Source organism: Globicephala melas, chromosome 10, assembly GCF_963455315.2.
Source record: "Globicephala melas chromosome 10, mGloMel1.2, whole genome shotgun sequence".
Lineage (NCBI taxonomy): Eukaryota > Metazoa > Chordata > Mammalia > Artiodactyla > Delphinidae > Globicephala > Globicephala melas.
This window is the reverse complement of record NC_083323.1, coordinates 45153685-45175355: the sequence shown is the minus strand read 5'-3', so window position 1 is coordinate 45175355 and position 21671 is coordinate 45153685. Positions and strand designations below refer to the sequence as shown.

The 21671-nt window shown below is 38.1% G+C and overlaps 1 protein-coding gene across 2 annotated transcripts in view; it reads left to right on the top strand.

Moving 5' to 3' along the window:
* The first annotated feature begins 6489 nt into the window (after positions 1-6489).
* Positions 6490-21671, top strand: part of TBC1D15 (TBC1 domain family member 15) — a 65790-nt gene continuing 50608 nt past the window's right edge. For both annotated transcript variants that reach the window (XM_070046453.1, XM_030866256.3), the window contains exon 1: positions 6490-6581. In XM_070046453.1, coding sequence (XP_069902554.1) covers positions 6552-6581 — 30 coding nt within the window. In that variant the 5' untranslated portion in view covers positions 6490-6551. The remainder of the gene's footprint in view (positions 6582-21671) is intronic.

The window sequence follows — 21671 nt, the reverse complement described above, 5'->3', positions numbered from 1 at the left end:
TGTGATAGGAAGAACAACTGCCTCCCAAAGATATGCCCTAGTCCCCAGAACCTCAAGAATATGTTACTTTACACAGCGAAGGTACTTTGTTGATGTGATTAAAGGTATGGACCTTGTGATGGGGAGACTGTCAAGAATTATACAGGTGGGCTTAATCTAATCCCATGAGTCCTTACACGGAGAACCTTTCAGGGGGAGATGTGACTAAGTAAGAAAGATTAGAGATGCAGAGATTGCAGAGAGATGGAATATTGCTAGCTTTGAAGATGGAAATAGGGGGCCATGAGCCAAGGAATACGGGTGACCACTAGAAGCTGGAAAGGCAAGGAAATAGATTCTCCTTTAAGAACCTCCAGAAAGAGCTGTATTCATCCTGCTGACACCTTGATCTTAGACTAGTGAGACCTGTGATATCTAACTATAAGAAAATAAAAATGTGATTTTTTTCAGCAACTATTGTGGTAATTTGTTACAACAGCAATAGAAAAATAATACAATCTCTTTTACCCATTTTCTAATTACACTGTTTCTTTAATGTCAAGTTTTGGGAGTCCTTTATATATTCTAGGTATTTGTCCTTTGGGATATGTGGTTTGCAAATGTTTTACCCTGTCTGTAGCTTGTTTCTTCATCCTTTTCACAGAGTCTTTTACAGAGCAAAAGTTTTAAATTTTGATAAAGTCCAATTTATTGACGTTTTCTTTATGGATCATGATTTTGATGTCAAGTCCAAGAATTCTGTTAATCCTATATCCTGAATTTTTTCTCCTATTTTTTCTAATTATTTAAAAAATTGTGCTATAAAAAACATAACATAAAATTTATTATTTCAGCCATTTAAAAATGTACAATTCAGTGGCATTAAGTACATTCACACTTCTGTGCAACCATCACCACCGTCCATCTCATCATCCCAAAGTGAAACACTGCACCATTTAAACAATGATCCTTATTCTCCCTCACCAGCCCCCCACCCCTAGACCACTATGCTACCTTCTGTAACTATAAATCTGACTCTTCTAGGTACCGCATATAAGTAGAATCATATAGTATTTGCCATTTTGTGGCTGGCTTGTTTCACTTAGCATAATATTTTCAAGGTTTATCCATGTTGTAGTATGTATCAGAATTTCATTCCTTTTTAAGACTAATATTCCATTGTATGTATACATGACATTTTGTTTATCCATTCAGCTGTTGATGAAGTTTTAGGTTGTTTCAACCTTTTGGCTATTGTGAATAATGCTATGAATATTTGTGTGCAAATACCTGTCTCTGCTTTCAATTATTCTGAAAATATATCTAGAAGTGAAATTGCTGGATCATATGGCAATTCTGCTTAATTTTTTAAGGAACTGCCATACAGTTTTCTACAGTAGCTGTACCATTTCACATTCCCAACAGAAATGTCCTCTTTTGCATTAGACCCCTGTGTTTGTTTCCTGTTTTCGAGATTCCATGTTGCTCTCTTGCAATTAACTGCCTTGTTTTGGTGTGACACAGCCTCCATTTGCTTTCTGAGAAAGGGTGTGTAAGAGATACAATTTTTTTGAACTTGTGTGTCTGAAAATGAATTATTTTGCTCTCACACTTGATTATTTGGTTGAGTATAACATTCTAGGTTAAAAATATTCAAATCGTTTACTCCATTGTCCTACAGCTTCCAGTGCTTTTACTGGCAAGTTCAAAGATATATTTATTCTTGTCCTTTTCATGCAACATGGTTCCCCCTCTGCTCCCCCCCACCCCACCGTGCAAGTTTTTACGATCTTCTTTTGATTCCCCTTGTTCTGAAATGTCACAATTATGTCCCTTGCTGTTGGTCTTCTTTTCCACTATGTTGGGCACTTAGTGCGCTGATACAGTTTGAAAATGCACATCTGACATTTCTGAGAAAATTTTTTGAATATTTTGTTTAATATTTTCCTTTCCTCCATATTCTCTGCTCTCTCTCCTTTATTTGGATGTTAGATATCCTGTTCTAATCCACTAATTTTCTTAACTTTTCTCTCTTATTTTCATAGCTTTGTCTTTTTGTTCTACTATCTGGGACATTTCCTTGGTTTATCTTTCAATCCACTTATGGACTTTTTCATTTATGTTATCATGTTTTTAATTTCTAAGAGCTCATTTTGGTCCTCTAAATATTCCTTTACATGGCCTTTTTTTTTTTTTTTTTGGCTGAGTTGGGTCTTTGGCACTGCATGCGGGCTTTCTCTATTTGGGGCGAGCGGAGGCTACTCTTTGTTGCAGTACACGGGCTTCTCATTGCGGTGGCCTCTCTTGTTGCGGAGCAAGGGCCCTAGAGTGCATGGGCTTCAGTAGTTGCTGCACACGGGCTTAGTTGCTCTGCGGCATGTGGGATCTTCCCAGACCAGGGATCAAACCTGTGTCCCCTGCGTGGGAAGGTGGATTCTTAACCACTGCGCCACCAGGGAAGTCCTGACATTTTATTTTTCCATGGATGCAAAGTTTTCTCTCATCTCTCTAAAGGAATTAATTATAATTAAAACATTTTCTTCTGTTCTCTGCATTGTTTGTCTTTAATTGCTTGCTGTTGATTTGTTTATTTTAGTCTCTGCCTTTCTGCTTAAAGATTTTCTTCAAATGTGGAGTGATCCATGGTTCTCTGTTCATATGTCAGAGACTGGAATGAAAAGCTGATTGGAAGTTTTAGGTATATAGGTGGGGCTTGTTGATCTTTGTTCTTCGTGGTAGAATGACATGGTTGGGTCATTTCAATGGAGATCCCCAACTGTCAATACTGGTCTGATTTCTTCAGCTGGTCAATTTATCCTGAGAGAACTCCAGCATTCTCTTGGCTGTCAGCAAAGTCTATGCTTCCTTCATGGCACTACCTTGTATAGTTAAGCGCTAAAACCAAGTTTTTAGTCTGACTGTTGTAAGGGTTCAGGCAAGGTAGGGATCAACGAGTGGCAGCAATGTTGGGGGAATCTTAATAAGTGATGTGTGATGTGGGATAAGCCCTGAAAGACAGATTAGTCAAACTGAGGCGAGAGAATCAAACTGAACAGTTAATACATGCTGTAGTTTAGAGACGGGAGTGATCACTTTCAGATGATAGTGTAGCACGGCTGACTAAGACATGTATCTCTAATGAAGTCTCTATTCAGCCATAAAGCAGCTCATGACTTTGGCAAACCACTAATCTCTGACAGCCTCAATTTCTTCAACTGAAAATCCTGGGAGACTATCTCTAAAGTCCCGCCCAGGTCCAGAGTTTCTTTAAGGTACTTCTTAAGATTCTTTTGCATCATATGACTTTTTGAGTGATAAGTTATAATTAGTGAATGGCCATATAGTTTATGGGAGTGAACTTAGAAACTATAAAATTACTCACTTCCATGAAAACAGTCATTATTTTAAGTTATAGGTAACTTGACTTTATTTATATTAAACTTATATGCATGTGGCTTTAAAAAAGCTGTCAACTTGTTATATGTAAGTGTACTATGATTTCTTTCCTTCTATTGTAGTAAAAACCTAAAACATGAAACAAATTACATTGAAATCCTGACCTTCTTTCTTCCCTTTGCCTATAGACAGAGGATATTATTGAAAAAGGAAAATGGTCTCTTTCCTCTTGAATGTAAAGTATAACTGTGCCATTTCTAAATGGGGAAGGGGAATTAGTTGACATTAATTTGTTAAACCAACACTTATTTAAGTCTGCTGTGGGTCAGGCATTTGTGCCAGGTGCGGTGGTTGCACATATAAAAAGCATAGTCCCTGCTTTCCAATAATTCATAGCCTAGTAGGGAAAGAAAGGAAGTTCAGTAAACCACTATTTTACAGTGTGACACCATGAAAGTGCAGAAATGGAACCTCTGTAATTGATGTCTGCTCGCTTGCTCAGCAGCCACTCCCCCTTTTTTCTGGAATGGTTCCTGGATTTTCCCCTGGGAATTATCCTTCTTCTCATTCTGTGTACTTTGACTGGAGCTGTGGGCATATAATTCAAATCTGGCCAATCAGAACATCATATACTTTGGGCCACTGTGATTGGCTCAAGGATGGTTCCATGATCCAAGCCAAGCCAATCTGCTACAGTGACAAGCAATCTTGGGACACAGTATGGAACAGTCAGGGTACAGCAGTTATTTGGTTATGGCTGGAGAACTGGGTCTGAGTTGGGAAGATAAAGCTAAAATGGTAGGCAGCAACAATTTATGAAGGACCTTCTATGCTACACTGGAGAATCTGTACTCTTTCCTGAAGAGATAGGGAACCATTAATGGATTTTAAGCAGGGAGTTCACATGATCATGTTTATGCTTTAGAAAGATTAATCTGGTAGGAATATAAATGATGGGGTAGGGGGAAGATGAAGCCAAAAGCAAGAGAATGAATTAAGATGCCACAGTAGTTGTCCGAACCAGAGGTAATGAGAGACCTGAACCATAGGAGTGGCAGTGGGGATAGGAAGGAGAGACATAATAGGGATGTTCCCCAGAAGACATCAAAAAGGGGTAACATGATAGCAACACTTTCCTGGAGAAATTGTGGTCTGACTGCATCTCTAGTTCAGTAAATGGTAGTAATTTTCAGAGAACAAAAGCAAAATTTAAGTTTCATTTAAGACCATGTTTCTCAAACCTTAATGTGTACACAAATCACCTGGGGGTTTTGTTAAAATGCAGATTTTGATGCAGTAGTTCTGGGGTGGAACCTGGGATTCTGCATTTCCAAGAAGCTCCCAGGTGATGATGTTGCTGCTGGTCTGCAGACTACACTTTGAGTAGTAAAGATTTAGGATTTTTTGAGGTGTGAGTGGGTCATTCAAGTAAAAAGGGGCAGTAGGTGTAGGCTCTAGATTTTAGGAAAGAAAGAGAGACTTGGGCTTGAGATATTTGGGAGCCATCAGCATTTAGGAGGTGGTGATATCAGAATATGAAGATAATAGCCCAGGAATAGCTTTTGGAAAAAAGTAAAGAAGTCTAAGGATAGCCCATGAGTAGCACCAGAATTTAAGGGGCAGCTGTAGGATGAGGCTTAAGAATATGAAGTAGCAGATGAACCTAGGGTGCCAAATTTTCAATGACAAATCTTTAATTCCCAAGCTTATTATATAAAATAATAGCTACCATTTATTGAGTATTTTATTCCTAGTACTCTACTAAGGGCTTCAACTTTTCTCCAAAACACAGGTTATAAGAAACGTCATTAAAACTTTTCTGTAACCACACCCTGTTACTCTGAGCTGGCGGAAAATTTATCCTGGGTCATTATCATGGCTCTACACATCACACCTAAGACTGCATGAAAGTTCTAGGCGGTCATACTTAGTCCAATACATTTGGGGAAGGCCCTCAAGTCTTCATTCAATGTTGGTTACTGCTAACATGCTCATTTCCCCAGCTGGTTTATCCTTTGCAGGTGAGCTGTTTTGCCAAGTGAATGTCTTGGCTATGGTTGAAATCTCTGATGCAGCCTTCCTAGTAGTACTACACATCCATTCCCATCTAAGGTCTTGCCACCTCCTTCACCCATTAGGTCCCCAATATTCACAGAACCAGCAACTCTCCTCTTCTGTTACTCCCTTTGGTTGCCACTTACTCAACCAACCTCGAAAGCTTCTAACCTCTCTCCACTGTGTGAAGAGAGAAGTACCTCAATGGGCACAGGTGTTTTGGTACAAAGGGGCCTTTTATTCCGCCCTAGGGCAAGGGAAGTCCCAAATCTTGTGCCAGAGCTATCTGGGGTAGTATCCAGTCATTCTTTTACAGCACTAACAAAACAAATTATTATCTTAATATCTCAACAAATCATCTTACCACATATGCACTGTCCCATGAAATCTTTACAACCACCCCATGGGTAATTCTCATTTTCCATCCTGAAGCTTGGATAAATTTAGAAACCTGTTTCCAAACAGCCATTAAGCAACTGTGTAGGAACTGTGAGCTCCGTGCGATGGACTCTGGAGCAACGAGGGCGTGGTATCAAAACAGTTCCTATCAAAATACCTCGCTCTTGGTCATGTGTGAGTGGCAGTTACCAGACTCAACTTCAGAAACTTCACATAGAGGCGAGAAGTCTCTGTGTGCGCGCCTCGGATAGAGGGCTGGGGCTCCTTTAATCTTCACCACAGCCCTATCTCAATTTCACAGATGAAACCCTGAGGCTGAAAGTGGAAGTGACTTGCCCATGGCCACAAAGCCAAGAGCAGGTTTGCTGGGTCCCAATATGCTGTCCTTTCCATCATACCAAGCTGAAGGGGCCTGCGAGCGGCTCGGAGTCTCGCCCCCAGCCAATCCCCAAAGCAAAAACACTTCAAATTACTTACCCTCCAAGGAAAATAAACTGGCACATGCGCAGTATGCACCAGCGACTCCACCCGAGAGGCCTCCGAGGCCTACTCAGTGCACATGCGTCAGGAGGCTCCTCCCGTCCCCGCCCGTCACTCCTCGCCATTCCCGGCACTCTCCGCCCCTTTCCCGCCCGGATATCAGCCTACTTTTGCCGGATGTTGTTGTGAGTCTGAGAGACACGTGAGACGCTGCTACGTCATCAAAGGCACGCGCAGCAAACATGGCGGCGGCGGTGGTTGTGAGCGGGAAGGTAGGTAACGGCCGCGGGAAACATTCCTGTTTTTCTTCGGGATGGGGCTGTTTTTGCTGCTTGGAGCCTGGCCGGAGAGGGATGCGAGGGCCTTTCTGTGTCAGGAGCAGCTTGTGGAGGATGCAGGAGAAGATGACTAGGTGGTGTCAGCTGTTCTCTCGAGAATGCCGGCTCAGTCCGGGAATTAAGAGACCCGGCTCCTGCTCCAAGGCCAGCTAGGCCTCGGCGCCGTTCTGGTCGGCTCTGTCCCAGGGCGAGGGGCTTTTATTTGTATTGCCTTCTTAAGAGACAGGTGGTTGCCCCGTTGCTTTCTTTTGCTGTCTTGATTTTCTCTGACTGGAGCTCTTTATGTCTGCTCTTCGGACTCCAGGATTTTTTCTCTTCCTAATCTAACGCCTTTGCTTCACTCTGGTGAAGGCATCTTTGTTCTCTTCGGGAAGAGCTGAAAACAGGTGCTTTGCAGCTGTGCAAACCAAGCGTGTATTGGATCCATTTTACCAGGTTGCCGAGTTGGTTGGTGATGGTGAACAGCAGGGCATGTTTCCCTTCAGGGAGCTGGAGATTTACAGCATCGCACGCTTGTCTGGGAAGGCGTTAGTTACGGTATTTATTTCCTAGACAAATCTGTGATGTTCCCGTTGGAGACTCTGTGGTACCGTCTTACGGAGGTGGTCATTGACCCCGTCGTGATAGTTCGTTAGGAATTCGGATTAGGTGCGGAGGATAGTTTATCGCATAGTGCCTGTTCATGTTCCGAGGACACATCTTAATGCCTGTTGGTTAGGACTATCGTGGCATGCTACTGGAAGCATTTCCCATTGCGCGAGTATTTCGAAAACAGTTGGGTCGGGTAGTGACTCATCTAACACCAAGGACTACTTACTTTTCGCAGATAGCTTTCTCCGTTCCTTGAGTTTCACTCATTTTCTTTATGCTGCCCTCTCCATCCCATTTTGAATTATTTGACAGCGTTTGTGCTTTAGTGTATGGACCACTAGCCAGAATAACACAGTACTGTTACTCTGGAGGGTGACCTTGGGAAATTGAGCAAGCCTGAATTCTCCGTCCTTCATTTTCTTTATCCCCAGAATGGATGTGGTGCCAGGCATTATTTCTTGTATTGGAGTTGCTAAGATTACATGAAATAATAAAAACTTTATAAAAAATTACATACTTCTCCATACTGAGTATTTTAAATGATGGGTTGGTCATCGTTTTCAGATTTTCACGGTCTTTGGTTGTCTTGTCAGTTTTGTCTTCAGGGTGGATGCTGATCTTCTGCTTGGCTCACTACATATTTTAAGGTTATATTGTTTGATTTTTTTTTTATCTAGGACTTTCCAAGAAGGGATCCTTTCTGTTTGAACTACACTTTTTCAGGTGTGGATTGATTTTGATAGAACCCTTGAGATGAAGCAGAGTTGTAAAATATAAGACTTTTTCCACCCTTTCCTTCCAGTCATTGCCTTTCATAATGTGACTTATTAGTCTTTTATTTCTTAGCTCTGCTTCGTCACCTCATTTATTCTCACTCATTGCAAATTTATACCCATTCTCATCACTCCATCTAAATTATTTTTCCATGCCCAAAGCTGCCCTTCTCCCAAATAATTGTATGATGACCAGCAAAAGCCACTTATTCTTCCCTCAGCAAGTTCAGATCTAGTTTAATGGCATCATCATTCACCTGGTTGCATGTAAAACAAACTTGGAGATGTCCATTTCTATAACAACGTCTAAGCAATAACCAAGCCCTACCAGTTTTACCTTAAAGAGGTTTCTTAAATTTGCTGCATCCTCTTCATTCTCAGTGCTTAGTTCATTCAGGCATTTAGTCTTGAGCTCTTGGCTGATTTTTCTCCTTGTCTGCAGTCTCTTTGCCCACCGTCTCCTCTACACAACCACTGGAGTTATTTTCTAATGCACAAGTCTGATTGTCTCTTGCTTTAAAAAACAAACAAAAAATCTTAATTTTGTTATTGTCCCCATTGAAATAATACTCAAGGCTGGTTAACATGGCATAAAAAGCCATATTGTCTTTCTGGCTTTGTCTTATGCTTCCCTACTTCCCAGTCTTGTTTCTTTGGGACAGGGGAATGCAAAGAAGACACACACACACACATTTATGAAAGAGTGTATATATGTGTGTCTCTCTGTATTTATTTATTCCTCACCCGCCACCCCAAAGGTTCAGCTAAGACCTGTCTAATTTAGAAACCTAGGGCAGTGAATGTTAACCAAGACTTGTAAGACTCACATGTGGTACTTTTAAAGAATATAGGTGCTGGGCCACAACCCAACTCTGTTGAATTAGAACCTCTTGGTGTTGAGATCTAGGATGTAGAGTAACTTTTCTACTAAGACTACTTTGCTTGCTTTGAACTTTGAGTGTAGGAAGTGGGGGGGAGGAAGTTAATCTCTGTCATATGGAGAAGCAGTGTAAGATAACAGTCAAGAGCTTGGACTCTGGAGCCAAACAAGTTTCAAAAACTAACTTCACACTTGCTAGTGACTTTAGTCAAATTATTTAACCTCTCTATGCTTCAGTGTCCTTATCTGTAATATGGGGATGATAATAGTACATACTTTATGGGATTTTTAAGGTTAATAAGTAAATGTGTTAGAACAAAGCCTGGCACGTAGTAGATACTGTGTAGGTGTTATTCATCATCTTAATTTCCCGGCAAGTCATTGGTTGGGTATGGCAGAATTTTAAAGGTTTAGAATATGGTTTTTGGTATGGGTGTGAACTTCGTTTTTGAAATTACTTCAGTTCTAACTCTCAGTGTTATTTTAGGATTTGAAAAATACCTTGTTTTAGAAGTCACATAGTTTTGATGAATGAAAAATCATCACAGTAGGGCAGTGGTTAAGGAGATGGGAATCTGATTGCTTGGGTTCAGAACCTAGCTCCACTGCTTTATAGCTGTGTTAATTTGGTCAAATTTCTTAACTATCTGTGCACCAGTTTTCTTATTTGTAAAATGGGGGTAATAATTATTTTCCATCATGGAATTGTAGAGAGGATTAAATGAGTTAATATTTGCAAAGCATTTAGAATAGTACCTGGCATCAGGTAAGTGCTTAAATTTTAGCTGCTATTATTACTATTGTTAAGGAAGATCTTTCAGACGGTCTTAAAGTTGTAAGGTTATTATTGATTTGGAAGTAGTTGAATGTTTATTTTTGCTGCCACTTTCTACAGAGAGATTAAGGCCGCTTACAAATATTAAAGCACTATAGTTATTTAAAATAAATCAGAGGGAAAAAACACAAAAGGAAAGTGAATAAGGGTAAGAAAGGTAAATGGAACTGGAAGTACGATTATTAAATAAACTCTATGCTTTAGTGGGCTACAGTTTTGCCAAAGAGGGGAACTTGATCAATAATAAGAATTACAGGATCTACAATAAAATAAAACCAGGAGCAAAACCCAAAAAAACTAGTTTCTGAAGATTAGATCCAAGGATAAACTCTTCTGTAGTTTCTTTATACTATGTACTATAATGAATTTGATTATATAGCATATTGTATCCTTATGGTTAAAAAACCCCACAACCCTATAATGCCCATTAGTATGCTGATGGTTTTATACCAGTGGCTAGCTAAGTAGTTCAGTAAATACAGGGTACTGATTTGATGTATTTAGGTCTCTGATGATTTGACTGAATTCAGGGGTAGGTTGTTGTCAACATGAGTGGATGGATTCAGTGTTTCATCTATGTATATTTTTCTTAGCTGAGCCTGTGAAAGTGGGTTTGAGTTTGATTATAAACCCTGATTAGTTCTTGGAGTTCAGCTATTCTTTGTTGCTATGTATATATAGAACCATATATTTTAACAATCAACCAAATAGGGGGGAAAGATTGACATTCTGTTGTGAATTTTTTTTTTCCTGGCTGTGATCTTTATTTCCCGCAGTTTTATTGAGAAATAATTGATGTACATCACTGTATAAGCTTAAGACATACAGCCTATTGGTTTGATTTATATATATTGTGAAATGATTATCGCAGTAGGTTCAGCTAACACTCATCTTCTCATATAGATCCTCCTGTGAATTTTTAGGGGAGAAATAGGGACACTGACTGCAAAGGCTATCCTGCTTTAGGATAATTAATGGAATGAGTTGAATTAATGGAATGAGTTGACTCATTGCAGAGAAGGCGGGAGAAAAGCGATAGTCTGAAATAGGTTTTGGCCTTATACCCAGTGCCTCTGATGGTTGCAGTTTACTTTTATTCATTTATTCAACAAATATTTATTAAGTATCTGCTTTCTTCCAGGCACTGTTTTAGGCACTGGGGATACATCAGATAGCCCCTTACCTTGGAGATTACAGACTTCAGTTCTTCAGAAGGAAAACATTCACTAAAAACCACTCGCTTGTTTAAATAAGAAAGTAAATATGAGTTTTAGGTCCTTGAAGTGGTGCTAATTTTAGTGAATGTTCGTTTTCTTGAGACTTGTAGACTGATCCTCATGAGGGCAGGGCCTGAAATGTTTTACCTGTGTCTGGCAGACATTCTGGCATATAGTAGGTATTCAGTGAAGAAGAAAGAGCAAGAAAGTAGGAAAAAATGAAGGGAGACTAGAGGAAGAGTGGTGTGTTCACTAATAGCACTCTTGTTTTGGAGTTAAAAAGTCCTGTTTTAGTATATTTGCATTTCACTCTAGGTCTGTGTTTTTACTGTGTTAGGCTGTGTTAGAATTTGGTTCTATTGAAAATAACTTGAAACAATTGGGAAATCACCTGTTATTTTTTCTTTGAGTTTTTTTTATGGCATTTTTAGTAAGAATTTATTTTGTAGCTTAAATTTGGTCCCTTCCAGTTCCTTTTAGATATGCTTGTAGTCCTGTGAAACCCCTTGCTTAAGAAAGATTAAGATTCTTAGTATCTAGCAGGTTTTCCTGGAGAATTTTCTTAGACTAGATCTTGTAACATGGTAGTAACCTTCCTTGTGTAGGATACAATATGAGTATGTCTTCTTTATTTTTCTAGCATTCTTTAACAAACATTTGAGTACCTTCTGTGTGCTGAGTCCTTTATTCTCGACACAGCACAGTAGTCTGCAACAAGTCATTTTAATTTGTGATTTAATAAAAACACGACTTTTGGGGGAAGAATTCAAAATGCTGCTGAGACTAAATGAAAAATTGTAACCCAGCCTTTTAATTTTCACTTTTTGGTGGAAGAAAATCCTTATGAAATCCATTCACTGTTTCTTGTGCAATCTATGGTGTGTCTGTAGTCGTTGGTATAAGAGAAGTCATTCGTTTAATCCTTGTTATACTATACCTTCCATACTGCCCTCCTGTCTGACATTGTTTGGCACACTGATACGCTTAAGATGCAGTAATAGTTCTGCTGCCTGCTCTTTATTGAGAATTGTACCATCCTCAGTATCTCAATATCTGTCTTCACTCTCAAAATTTGTGTGGTTTGTTACTCTTAAAACCACCTGTGTTCTGCATTTCTTTGAGTTACACAGTCATTACTGATTAACACACCCCAAATAAAACTCATTGTTTACTTTCTTCCTTCTGTATTCTCTCAGTGAATAACCGCATACACTCAGTTTTGTCCTTGACTCCTTTCCCTTCACCTCCCACATCTAATCAGTCACAAAGTCCTATCATTTTGACCTTCTAAATATCATTACAAGCCATCTGCCTTTCTTCATCCCTCTGCCACTGCCTTGGTTCAAGCAACCATGAATCGCTTCCTCCCTGGATTACTGCAGCTGTTCATTCTTGGCTCTGCAGCCGGTGTGTTGGCTTAGAAAAGGCAGGTCTGACATACCATTCCCTGCAAGAACTTTCTAATGACTTTCTAGTGGCAAATAATCATCTTCAGGGTGAATTCCAAACTCCCAAATTCCTGAGCATGGCTTAAAAATCTGGTATGATCTGATCTGGTCTCTACTCTTGTCTCTAAACTCTTAGTACTGTCTGATCTGGGTTGCAGCCATGCACTGAACTACTGCTCTCTGTATAGAACATACAGCTTCTTCCAAGAACATATACCCTCTTCTAGTTAAAATTGCCATTCTTCAGGTCTCAGGCTATATGTCACTCTAGTTAAAGTCTTCCTGATTTCTCATCCTGCCTGAGCCCCTTACATCTAGGTTAGCTATAATTTATTAGGGTCTGCTGTGGCAGCCCATTCAACCTCCATCATATGTTGTAATTGTCTGTTTTCTTGTCCTAATCCCCAATTAGATTGCTAGGAAGGCAGTGACTGAGTCTTATTTATTTATACCTAGAAGCTTACTCTGTGCCTGGCACATTGTTAGGCATTCACTGTACATCTGTTGAAGAAATAACTGAAATTGACATCTCATACAGGATCCTGTGCATACTTCTATCACACTCTTCTGTGACCATTGATTTACATGACATTACTAGTTTAGTTAGACACTTTTTACGATGTATGTTTTTCCACCAGTACCTTTTACTCCCCACATCTAGTTGGTGCCTAATAAATGTGTATGAGTAAAGAAACTTCTAAATCAGATTAGGTGGAATGGGGGTGATTGGAAGTGTTGGACGGGCTATTGTGTTCTTTTGAAGGACTTCATAGAAGTTGTTTGCAGAGAGAAGGTATAAAAGGGTGTTCTAGGTAGAAGGAACAGAATGCACACACACAAAAAGGCACAAGGTTTTGAGGGAACAGGTGAGTTCAGAGGGTCCCAAGGCAGGAAGTATTTGGGAGTGTCAGGTGTTGCATAGCTGTAGATGTAAAGTGTGTTGTCAGAAGGATTTTGAGCTTAGGTGTGGATTGGTCAGATGTACGTTTTATTAAGATCATTTTTGGCAGTGGTTATACATTATACAGTTTACACAGATTATTGGAAGGTGATTAGCTTGGGGAAGAGAGACCAGAATGTTATTTTAGTAAACCCAGGCTACATATGGTGAGGGGTCAGTGTCAGAGAAGATTTGAGGGATTTAGGAGGTAGGATGAGTATGGTGAAAGAGGCATTTAAGATACTGCGTGGATGGAATGTCTTACACAGAGTTGGGAATATCAGAAGAGCAGATTTAGGATAAAACATACTGAGTATAAGATGCCTGTGGATTATTCAAGTGGAGATATCAAGTGGCTGCTTAGATATTTGGGTGTAGAACTCATTAGAGTTTCAGGGCTTACACTGGCATTTCCTGGTGACACTGTCTCTAATCCAAAATTTACATTATTTATATGCTGAATGATTTCAAAGAAACTGAATTTTTGTAACTTTCTTGTTAAATTTAGCTTATAAAATTCACAGTTCCTAAAGTTCAAGAATGTATGTTGTGTATGGTAGGTGTTGGGTTTCCAGGTTTGGACAGAGATTTAAGGCAAGAATTTTATCCCTAAGCCTAAGAGTAAATTTCAGATATTTGGGTTGAATGTTTTCATTTATCTTTAGTTTTTGAAAATATTATAATAATTGTAACACAAAAATCCAATCCCACTTAAGTGTAGGAGTAATATAAAAATTTATCTGCTACTATATTGTGCAACTTCATTCTAACTTTTGCTAAATTAGAGGTCAGTAAGTTTATTCTAAAACATTTGCTGTGGTCCCCAGAGCACTTTTAATGAGTTATGTCGGACATGGTTCCTTTGGAAGAAAAAAATCTGAATTTTCTATTGCCATCAGCAGGCTGTCATTGGAAGTTTTATAAATATAATTACCTGCTTATGCATCTTAGCAGATATTTAAGAATAAAGGAGAACTTGAAGGGCCTGAGACAATTTTATTCCAAATGGAGAACTTTTTTCCTTTCTTTAGTACCTTTACACATTGTTCTTTTTTTTCCTCCCAAGAGGGTGGGGAGCAGTTTAGAATATTCTAGCTTGTGTAAAGATTTTATCTTTTTTATAACATTGCCAGATACATACAGGCAAGGAACTTTATCTTGTTTATTTTTCTGTTCTCCATGGTGTCTGGCGCATAATAAGTGCCTAATAAAAGTTTGTCGACTCAAGTTTAGATAATTAGTTTAGCACCACCAAGTGGCAAGTGTTTGAATGTCCTTGATAGTTTTTGCTCCCTATGGACACTTAATCCACAATGAAAAACAGGTAGGGTGTGATTTTTTAATTTTTTTGAGGCAGGATCAACTTCTTTTTCTTTTTTCTTTCTTTTCTGCTTTTTTTTAAAGTAAAGTATCTTTACTTAACGTATTTACTTTTATACAGCGTTTTGAAGTTTAAAAAAATAGACTTTTCCTGTAAGTTATTTTTTATACAGCTTTATTGAGGTGCCACTTGACAAACAGTAAGTTGCATATAGCATGTATAATGTGCTAACTTTTGATGTATATATACACTATGGACCCATCAACAGAATCAAGAGAATGACATGTCTACCACTCAGAGTTTCCTCCTGACTTATTGTAATCTATCACTACCTTCATCCTGTCCACAGACAAACACTGAGCTGCTTTTTGTCACTATAGATTAGTTTGCATTTTCTACAACTTTATATAAATGAAATGATATGGTATGTACTCTGTTTTTGGTCTGACCTTCTTCATTCAGCATAATTATTTTGAGGTTCATTCATGTTGCTGTATGTATCATTAGTTAACTCCTTTTTATTGCCATGTAGTTTCCTGTCGTATGGGTATACCACAATTTGCTTATCCATTCACCCATTGATAGACATTCGGGTTTTTTCCACTTTTGGCTGTTACAAATACAGGTGTTGTGAACATTGATATGAGTATGTGTCATATGAGTATGTGCGTTCTCTTTTCTTGGGCAAATATCTAGGAGTAGAATAGCTGGATTGTAATGTTAGTTGCATGTTTAGCATTTTAAGAAACTGCCGAACTATTTTCCAAAGTAGATGTGCCATTTTACATTCCCACTGGTGGTGTATGAAAGTTCCAGTTGCTCCACATCTTTGTCAGCATTTGGCATGTTGGGGACTTCCCTGGCAGTCCAGTGGTTAAGACTTAATGCTTCCACTGCAGGGGGTGTGGGTTCGATCCCTGGTTGGGGAACTAAGATACTGTATGCCACATGGTGCCCCCCCCCAAAAAAAGAAACATTTGGCACGTTTGTTTTTAGAATTAATAGATGGCTTCAGTTTGCAGTTCCCTAATGACTTATGATGTTGAGCATCTTTTCATGGGATTTTATGTCATCCCTATACTTTCTTTGAAGTGTCTGTTCAAACCTTTTGCCCACTTTATTTTATTGAATAAATTGTTTTCTTCATTTTCTTGTCACTGAGTTTTGAGAGTTCTTTTTATCTTCTGGATACAAGTCCTTTATTACATATACAATATGATTTGCAAATATATTTTTTCTGCCGGAGCCTTAATTCACTTAGTTATAGTAGCTTTTTGGTAGATTCCAGTGGCTTTTCTACATAGACAGTCGTGTCATTTGTAAATAAGTTGTTTTACTTGTTCTTTTCTGATCTAGATGCCATTTATTTCTTCTTTTTTGTAGTGTCTGAAACCTCAAGTAAAGTGTTGAGTAGAAGTGGTAAGGGTGGACATACTTACTTTGTTCCTGATCTTAGGAGAAAGCATTCAGTCTTTTAAGTATATGATGTCAGCTGTACTGTTTCATAGTTGCCCTTTATTAGGCTGAAGAAGTTTCCCTTCTATGACTGATTTGCTGAGAGTGTTTGTCTGAAATAGATGTTGGATTTTGTTGAATCCTTCTTCTGCATCTTTTGAGATGATTTATATGGTTTTTCTTTTTAAAATTTTTCATTGTGATGAATTATAGTGATTGATTTTTTAATATTAAACCAACCCTAAGAGTAAACCCCACTTGGTCATGAAGTATTTTCCTTTTTACATATTGTTGGATTCAATTTTTATTTAAAATTTTTGTACCTAAGTTCATGTGAGATATTGGTCTATAGTTTTATTTTCTTGTTTTTGTCTGATTTTAGTGTCAGGGTAGTGCTGGGCTCCTAGAATGAGTTGGGAAGTATTCCTCCTCTTCATTTTCCTGAGTTTGTATAGGATTGGTATTACTTCTTTCTTAAATATTTGGCAGAGCTTACTAGTAAAACCATTTAGGCCTGGAATTTTCTTTGTGGGAAGGTTTTTAACTAAAAATTCAGGGAATTCCCTGGTGGTCCAGTGGTTAGGACTCCGTGCTCTCACAGCCAAGGGCTCAGGTTTGGTCCCTGATCGTGGAACTAAAATCCCACAAAACCTCGCGGTGTGGCCAAAAAAAAAAGTACAGCAGAAACTAACACAACATTGTAAATCAACTATACTCCAATAAAAATTAATTTAAAAAAATTGAATTTCCTTAATTTATATTGGGCTACTCAGGTTATCTTTTTCATCTGTGAGTGTTGATAGCTGTGCCTCTTAAGGAATTTATTTGTTTTGTCTAAGTTGTCAATTTTTAAAAATAAACTTATGTATGTATGTATGGCTGCGTTGGGTCTTTGTTGCTGCACGGGCTTTCTCTAGTTGCAGCAAGCAGCGGTTACTCTTGTTGCGGTGTGCGGGCTTCTCATTGCGGTGGCTTCTCTTGTGGAGCATGGGCTCTAGGCGTGCCGGCTTCAGAAGTTGTGGCTTTTGGGCTCAGTAGTTGTGGCTCACGGGCTGTAGAGCACAGGCTCAGTAGTTGCAGCACACGGGCTTAGTTGCTCCGTGGCATGTGGGATCTTCCTGGACCAGGGCTCAAACCCGTGTTCCCTGCATTGGCAGGCGGATTCTTAACCACTGCGCCACCAAGGAAGTCCGAAGTTGTCAGTTTTATTAGTCTAAATTGTTCATAAATTTTCTTAGTATCTCTTTTACTTGTATACATTTGTAGTGATGTTAAAGTTCTAATTCCTAATATTGTTAATTTGTGTCTCTTATTTTTTCCTCATCTGGCTAGAGTTTTACCAGTTTTATTCTGAAAGAACTAGCTTTCAGTTTCATTGATCTCTTCTCCCCTCCCCCATTTTTCTTTTTTCTATTTTATTGATTTCTACTTTGATTTTTCTTTCTGCTTACTTTGGGTTTAATTTGCATTTCTTTTTCTAGTTTCTTAAGGTAGATGCTCAGGTCATTAATTTGAGGCCTTTTTTCTTTTCTAATAAAGGCATGTAATGCTATGTTTCCCAGTAAGCACTGTTTTAGTGGCCCTACGCAGATTTTAATACGATGCGTTTGCATTTTCATTGAGTTCAAATACTTTCTAATTTTCCTTTGATTTCTTCTTGACCCTTGGGTTATTTATAAATCTGTTATTAATTTCCAGATATGTGAGAATGTTCTGAAGATATTTCTATTACTGATTTATAACTTACTTCCACAGAATATACTTGAATTCTTTTAAGTTTATTGAGATTTGTTTTATGGCCCAAGTTTTGATATGTCTTGGCAAATGTTGTTGGGTGGAACGTTTTGAGTGTAAATTAGGTCCAGTTGGTTGATGGTGTTATCAAGTCTTCTGTGTTATTACTGATTTTCTGTCTATTGTTTAATCAGTTATTGAGAGAGGGGTTTGAAATCTCTGACTGTAATTGTGGACTTGTTTGTTTTTTCTTGCAATTCTATCACTCTATGCTTCATGTATTTTGAAGGTCTGGTATTAGGTGCATAAACATGTGGAATTGTTAGGTAATCTTGAGGCACTGACCATTTTATCACTATGAAAATATCTTTCTACCTGGTAATATTTCTTTGCTCTAAAATTTATTTTTGTCTGATATTAATATAGCCATTCTAGCTTCTGATTAGCGTTGGCATATCTTTTCATCTTTTAATTTTTAACCTATTTGTGTCTTTATATTTAAAATACTTTTCTTGTAGGTAGCATAGATTTTGGGCTTTTCTTTTCACTCTGATTCTCTCTTTTTAGTTGGAGTCTGTAGGTGATTTATAGTTAATGTGATTACTGATATGGTTAAGTTTAAGTCTATCATCTTGCTGTTTGTTTTTTATTTGTCCCATCTCTCCTTTGTTCCATTTTCTTTTTCTGTCTTCTTTGTGATTAGTCAAGTAGTTTTCATTATTCTGTGTTTATTTTTTATTTCCTTTGTTGACTAATTCACTATAACTCTGCTATTTCAATGATTGCTTTAGGGCTTACAGAGTACATCTTTAGCTTATGACATTTACATTCAAGAGTTGTTATACTACTTTACATAAGGTATAAGAACCTAGAACAGTATACTGTCACTTCTCTTCTGGCTTTTGTGCTATTTTTGTTATTTTACTTTTGCATATATTACAAGCCCCACAAAAAACATGTATTCATTTATCTGCTTGTTTATGTTTTAAAGAAGGGGATTTGACTAACAAGAAAAATATATTTATCCACATAGCTACTGTTTTTGGTGGCATTCATTTCTGTATGTAGATCCAGATTTCCTTCTAGTGTAATTTATTCTGCCTGAAAGACTTACTTTAACATTTTTTGTAGTGTAGGTCTGATAGTAATTATTTTAGCTTTTATATGTCTAAAAAAGTCTGTATTTTACCTTCTTTTTTGAATATATTTTCTCTGGGTATAGAATTGTAGGTGAACAGTATTTTTGTTTTGTTTTGTTTTGTTTTCATTACTTTAAAGATGTTGCTCCAAAGAGGAAGGAGGAAACTTTGGGAGGTGATGGATATGTTTGTGACTTGATGGTGATAGTTTCATGAGTGTATACTTATTCTCAACTTATCAAGTTATATATATTAAATATGTATAGCTTCTTATATGTAAATCATACCTCAATAAAGTGGAAAAAAAAAGTATTGCTCCATTGTTTTCAGTCTTCATTGTTTCTAAAAAGGAATCTGCAGTTATTATATTTAATGTTTATTCCTCTGGCTGATTTTCAGATTTTCTGTGTATTACTGATTTTGCATAATTTGATTACAACGTGTCTGTATCTAGTTTTCTTTGTGATTCTTGCTTTCATTTTGGAGTTCATTGGTGTTTATATCTATGGGTTTATAGTATTAATCAAATTTGGAAAAACTTCTGCAATTATTTTTTCAAAAAAGATTTTTTTTTCTGTTTCTTTTTTCCATCAACTGTTTCAGGTACTTCAGTTATACATATACTAGACCACTTGAAATTTCCTTGCAGCTCGTTGATGCTTTGTTAAATTTTTTCTCAGTCCCTTCCCCCCCTTTTTTGTATTTTGTTTTATATAGTTTTTATTGCTATAACTTCAAGTTCATTATTCCTCTGCAATGTGTAATCTGTCCTTATCCAATTCAGTGTATATTTCATCTCAGACATTGTAGTTTTCATCTCTAGAAGTTCAATTTGGATCTTTTTCATGTTTTTGATATCTTCTCTTAGCAAGTTCTAACTTTTCTCTAGTATCCTGAACATATGGAATTCAGTTATAGTAATGTTTTAATGTCTTTCTCTTTTAATGTTATTATTTGTGTCATTTTGGGTCATATTTAATTGGATGATTTTCCTCCTCATTATGAGTCATATTTTTCTGATTGTTAGCATGTCTGTTAGGGTTTTTTTTGTTTTTGTTTTTAAGCCAGATGTCAGATATTGTGAATTTTATCTTTTTAGGTGCTAGGTATTTCTGTATTCCTATAAAATGTTCTTGAGTTTTATTCTGTAAGGCACTTATGTGGAAACAATTTAATACTTTTGGGTCTTGCTTTTAAACTTTGTTAGATGGAATCAACACAGCATTTATTTATTTATGTTTTGTTTTGATTGGCATATAGTTGATTTACAAAGTTGTATTAGTTTCTGGTGTACAGCAAAGTGATTCAGTTAATGTATATATATATATGTATATATATATGTATATATATTTTTTCTTTTTCACATTCTTTTCCATCATGGTTTATTACAAGATATTGAATATAGTTCCCTGTGCTCTGCAGTAGGACCTTGTTTATCAGCACAGCATTTGATGTGAAACTAATTTTGCCCCATTGCTGAGGTAAGACAATTCTGAGTACTCTACCTAGTGCTCTGTGAATTATGAAGTTTCCCACACTGATGGGAGCAGCTCTGTGTGAGTGCAGATTGTTTCTTCTAATAATTTCAGGTGGTTTTCCTCTGACCTTAAGTAGTTTACTGACGCGCGTGCATTGATCAGTTCTCTGCTGAATACTCGGGGATGTCTGCAGATCTCTTCAGTTCTATCTGTGTACTTTTCTCTGTCTGGTACTCTGTCTTGGCCTTGCCCAGTTCCCAGCTCTGCGTCCTCAACTCAGGGAGACCACTGGGCATCTTCTGGGTTTTCTCTCCTTTGTCACAGCAGGGAACTCTCTCAAGACAATAATCTAGGGCAATAGTATAACTTATCTCATTTGTTTATTTTCACTCAGCAGTCACCATCCTTCATTACCTGATGAAAACCATTGTTTGGCCTTTTTTTTCCCTTGCGGGAGGGTAAATCCAGTCTCTTGTTACTCCATCTTGGCTGGAAGGGTTAGCTGTTACAGGTTTTTTTTCCCCGCTCTCTCTCTTTTTTTTTTTCCCTTGGCCCCACTGCGCTGTGCTGGATCTTAGTTCCCTGACTAGGGATTGAACCTATGTCCCCTGCAGTGGAAGCACAGAGTCTTAACCACTGGACTGCCAGGGAAGTTCCTTTTCCTCTGTTTTTGGTGGGATTCTTAGCTGGAAGTGTAAGCTGTTACAGGGTTCTTTTCCTCTCCAGTTTTGGTGGGATTCATACCTCTTCTCATATCTCTTCTATATGCATCTCTTTTTTTCCCCCCCTTCAGGATCAGGCTGACTGTTTTACCTTGTTCCAAATTTGTTTCCTTTGTTGTTACAAACTTTGAGATCGTCTTTTTTCTTCCAGAGTTTTTTTTTTTTTTGTGGGAGGGGTGCGCGGGCCTCTCACTATTGTGGCCTCTCCCGTTGCGGAGCACAGGCTCTGGACACGCAGGCTCAGCGGCCATGGCTCACGGGCCTAGCCGCTCCGCGGCACGTGGTATCTTCCTGGACCGAGGCACGAACCCGTGTCCCCTGCATCGGTAGGCGCACTCTCAACCACAGCGCCACCAGGGAAACCCGTCTTCCAGAGTTTTTGTTAATAAATATTTCTTTCTTGTTGGTCTTTATTCTCTTCTGTACCTTCTGAGAGGTGACATAGTTAGCAAGACATTCAAGAATTTTACGAAATGCTAAGTATTTAGAGA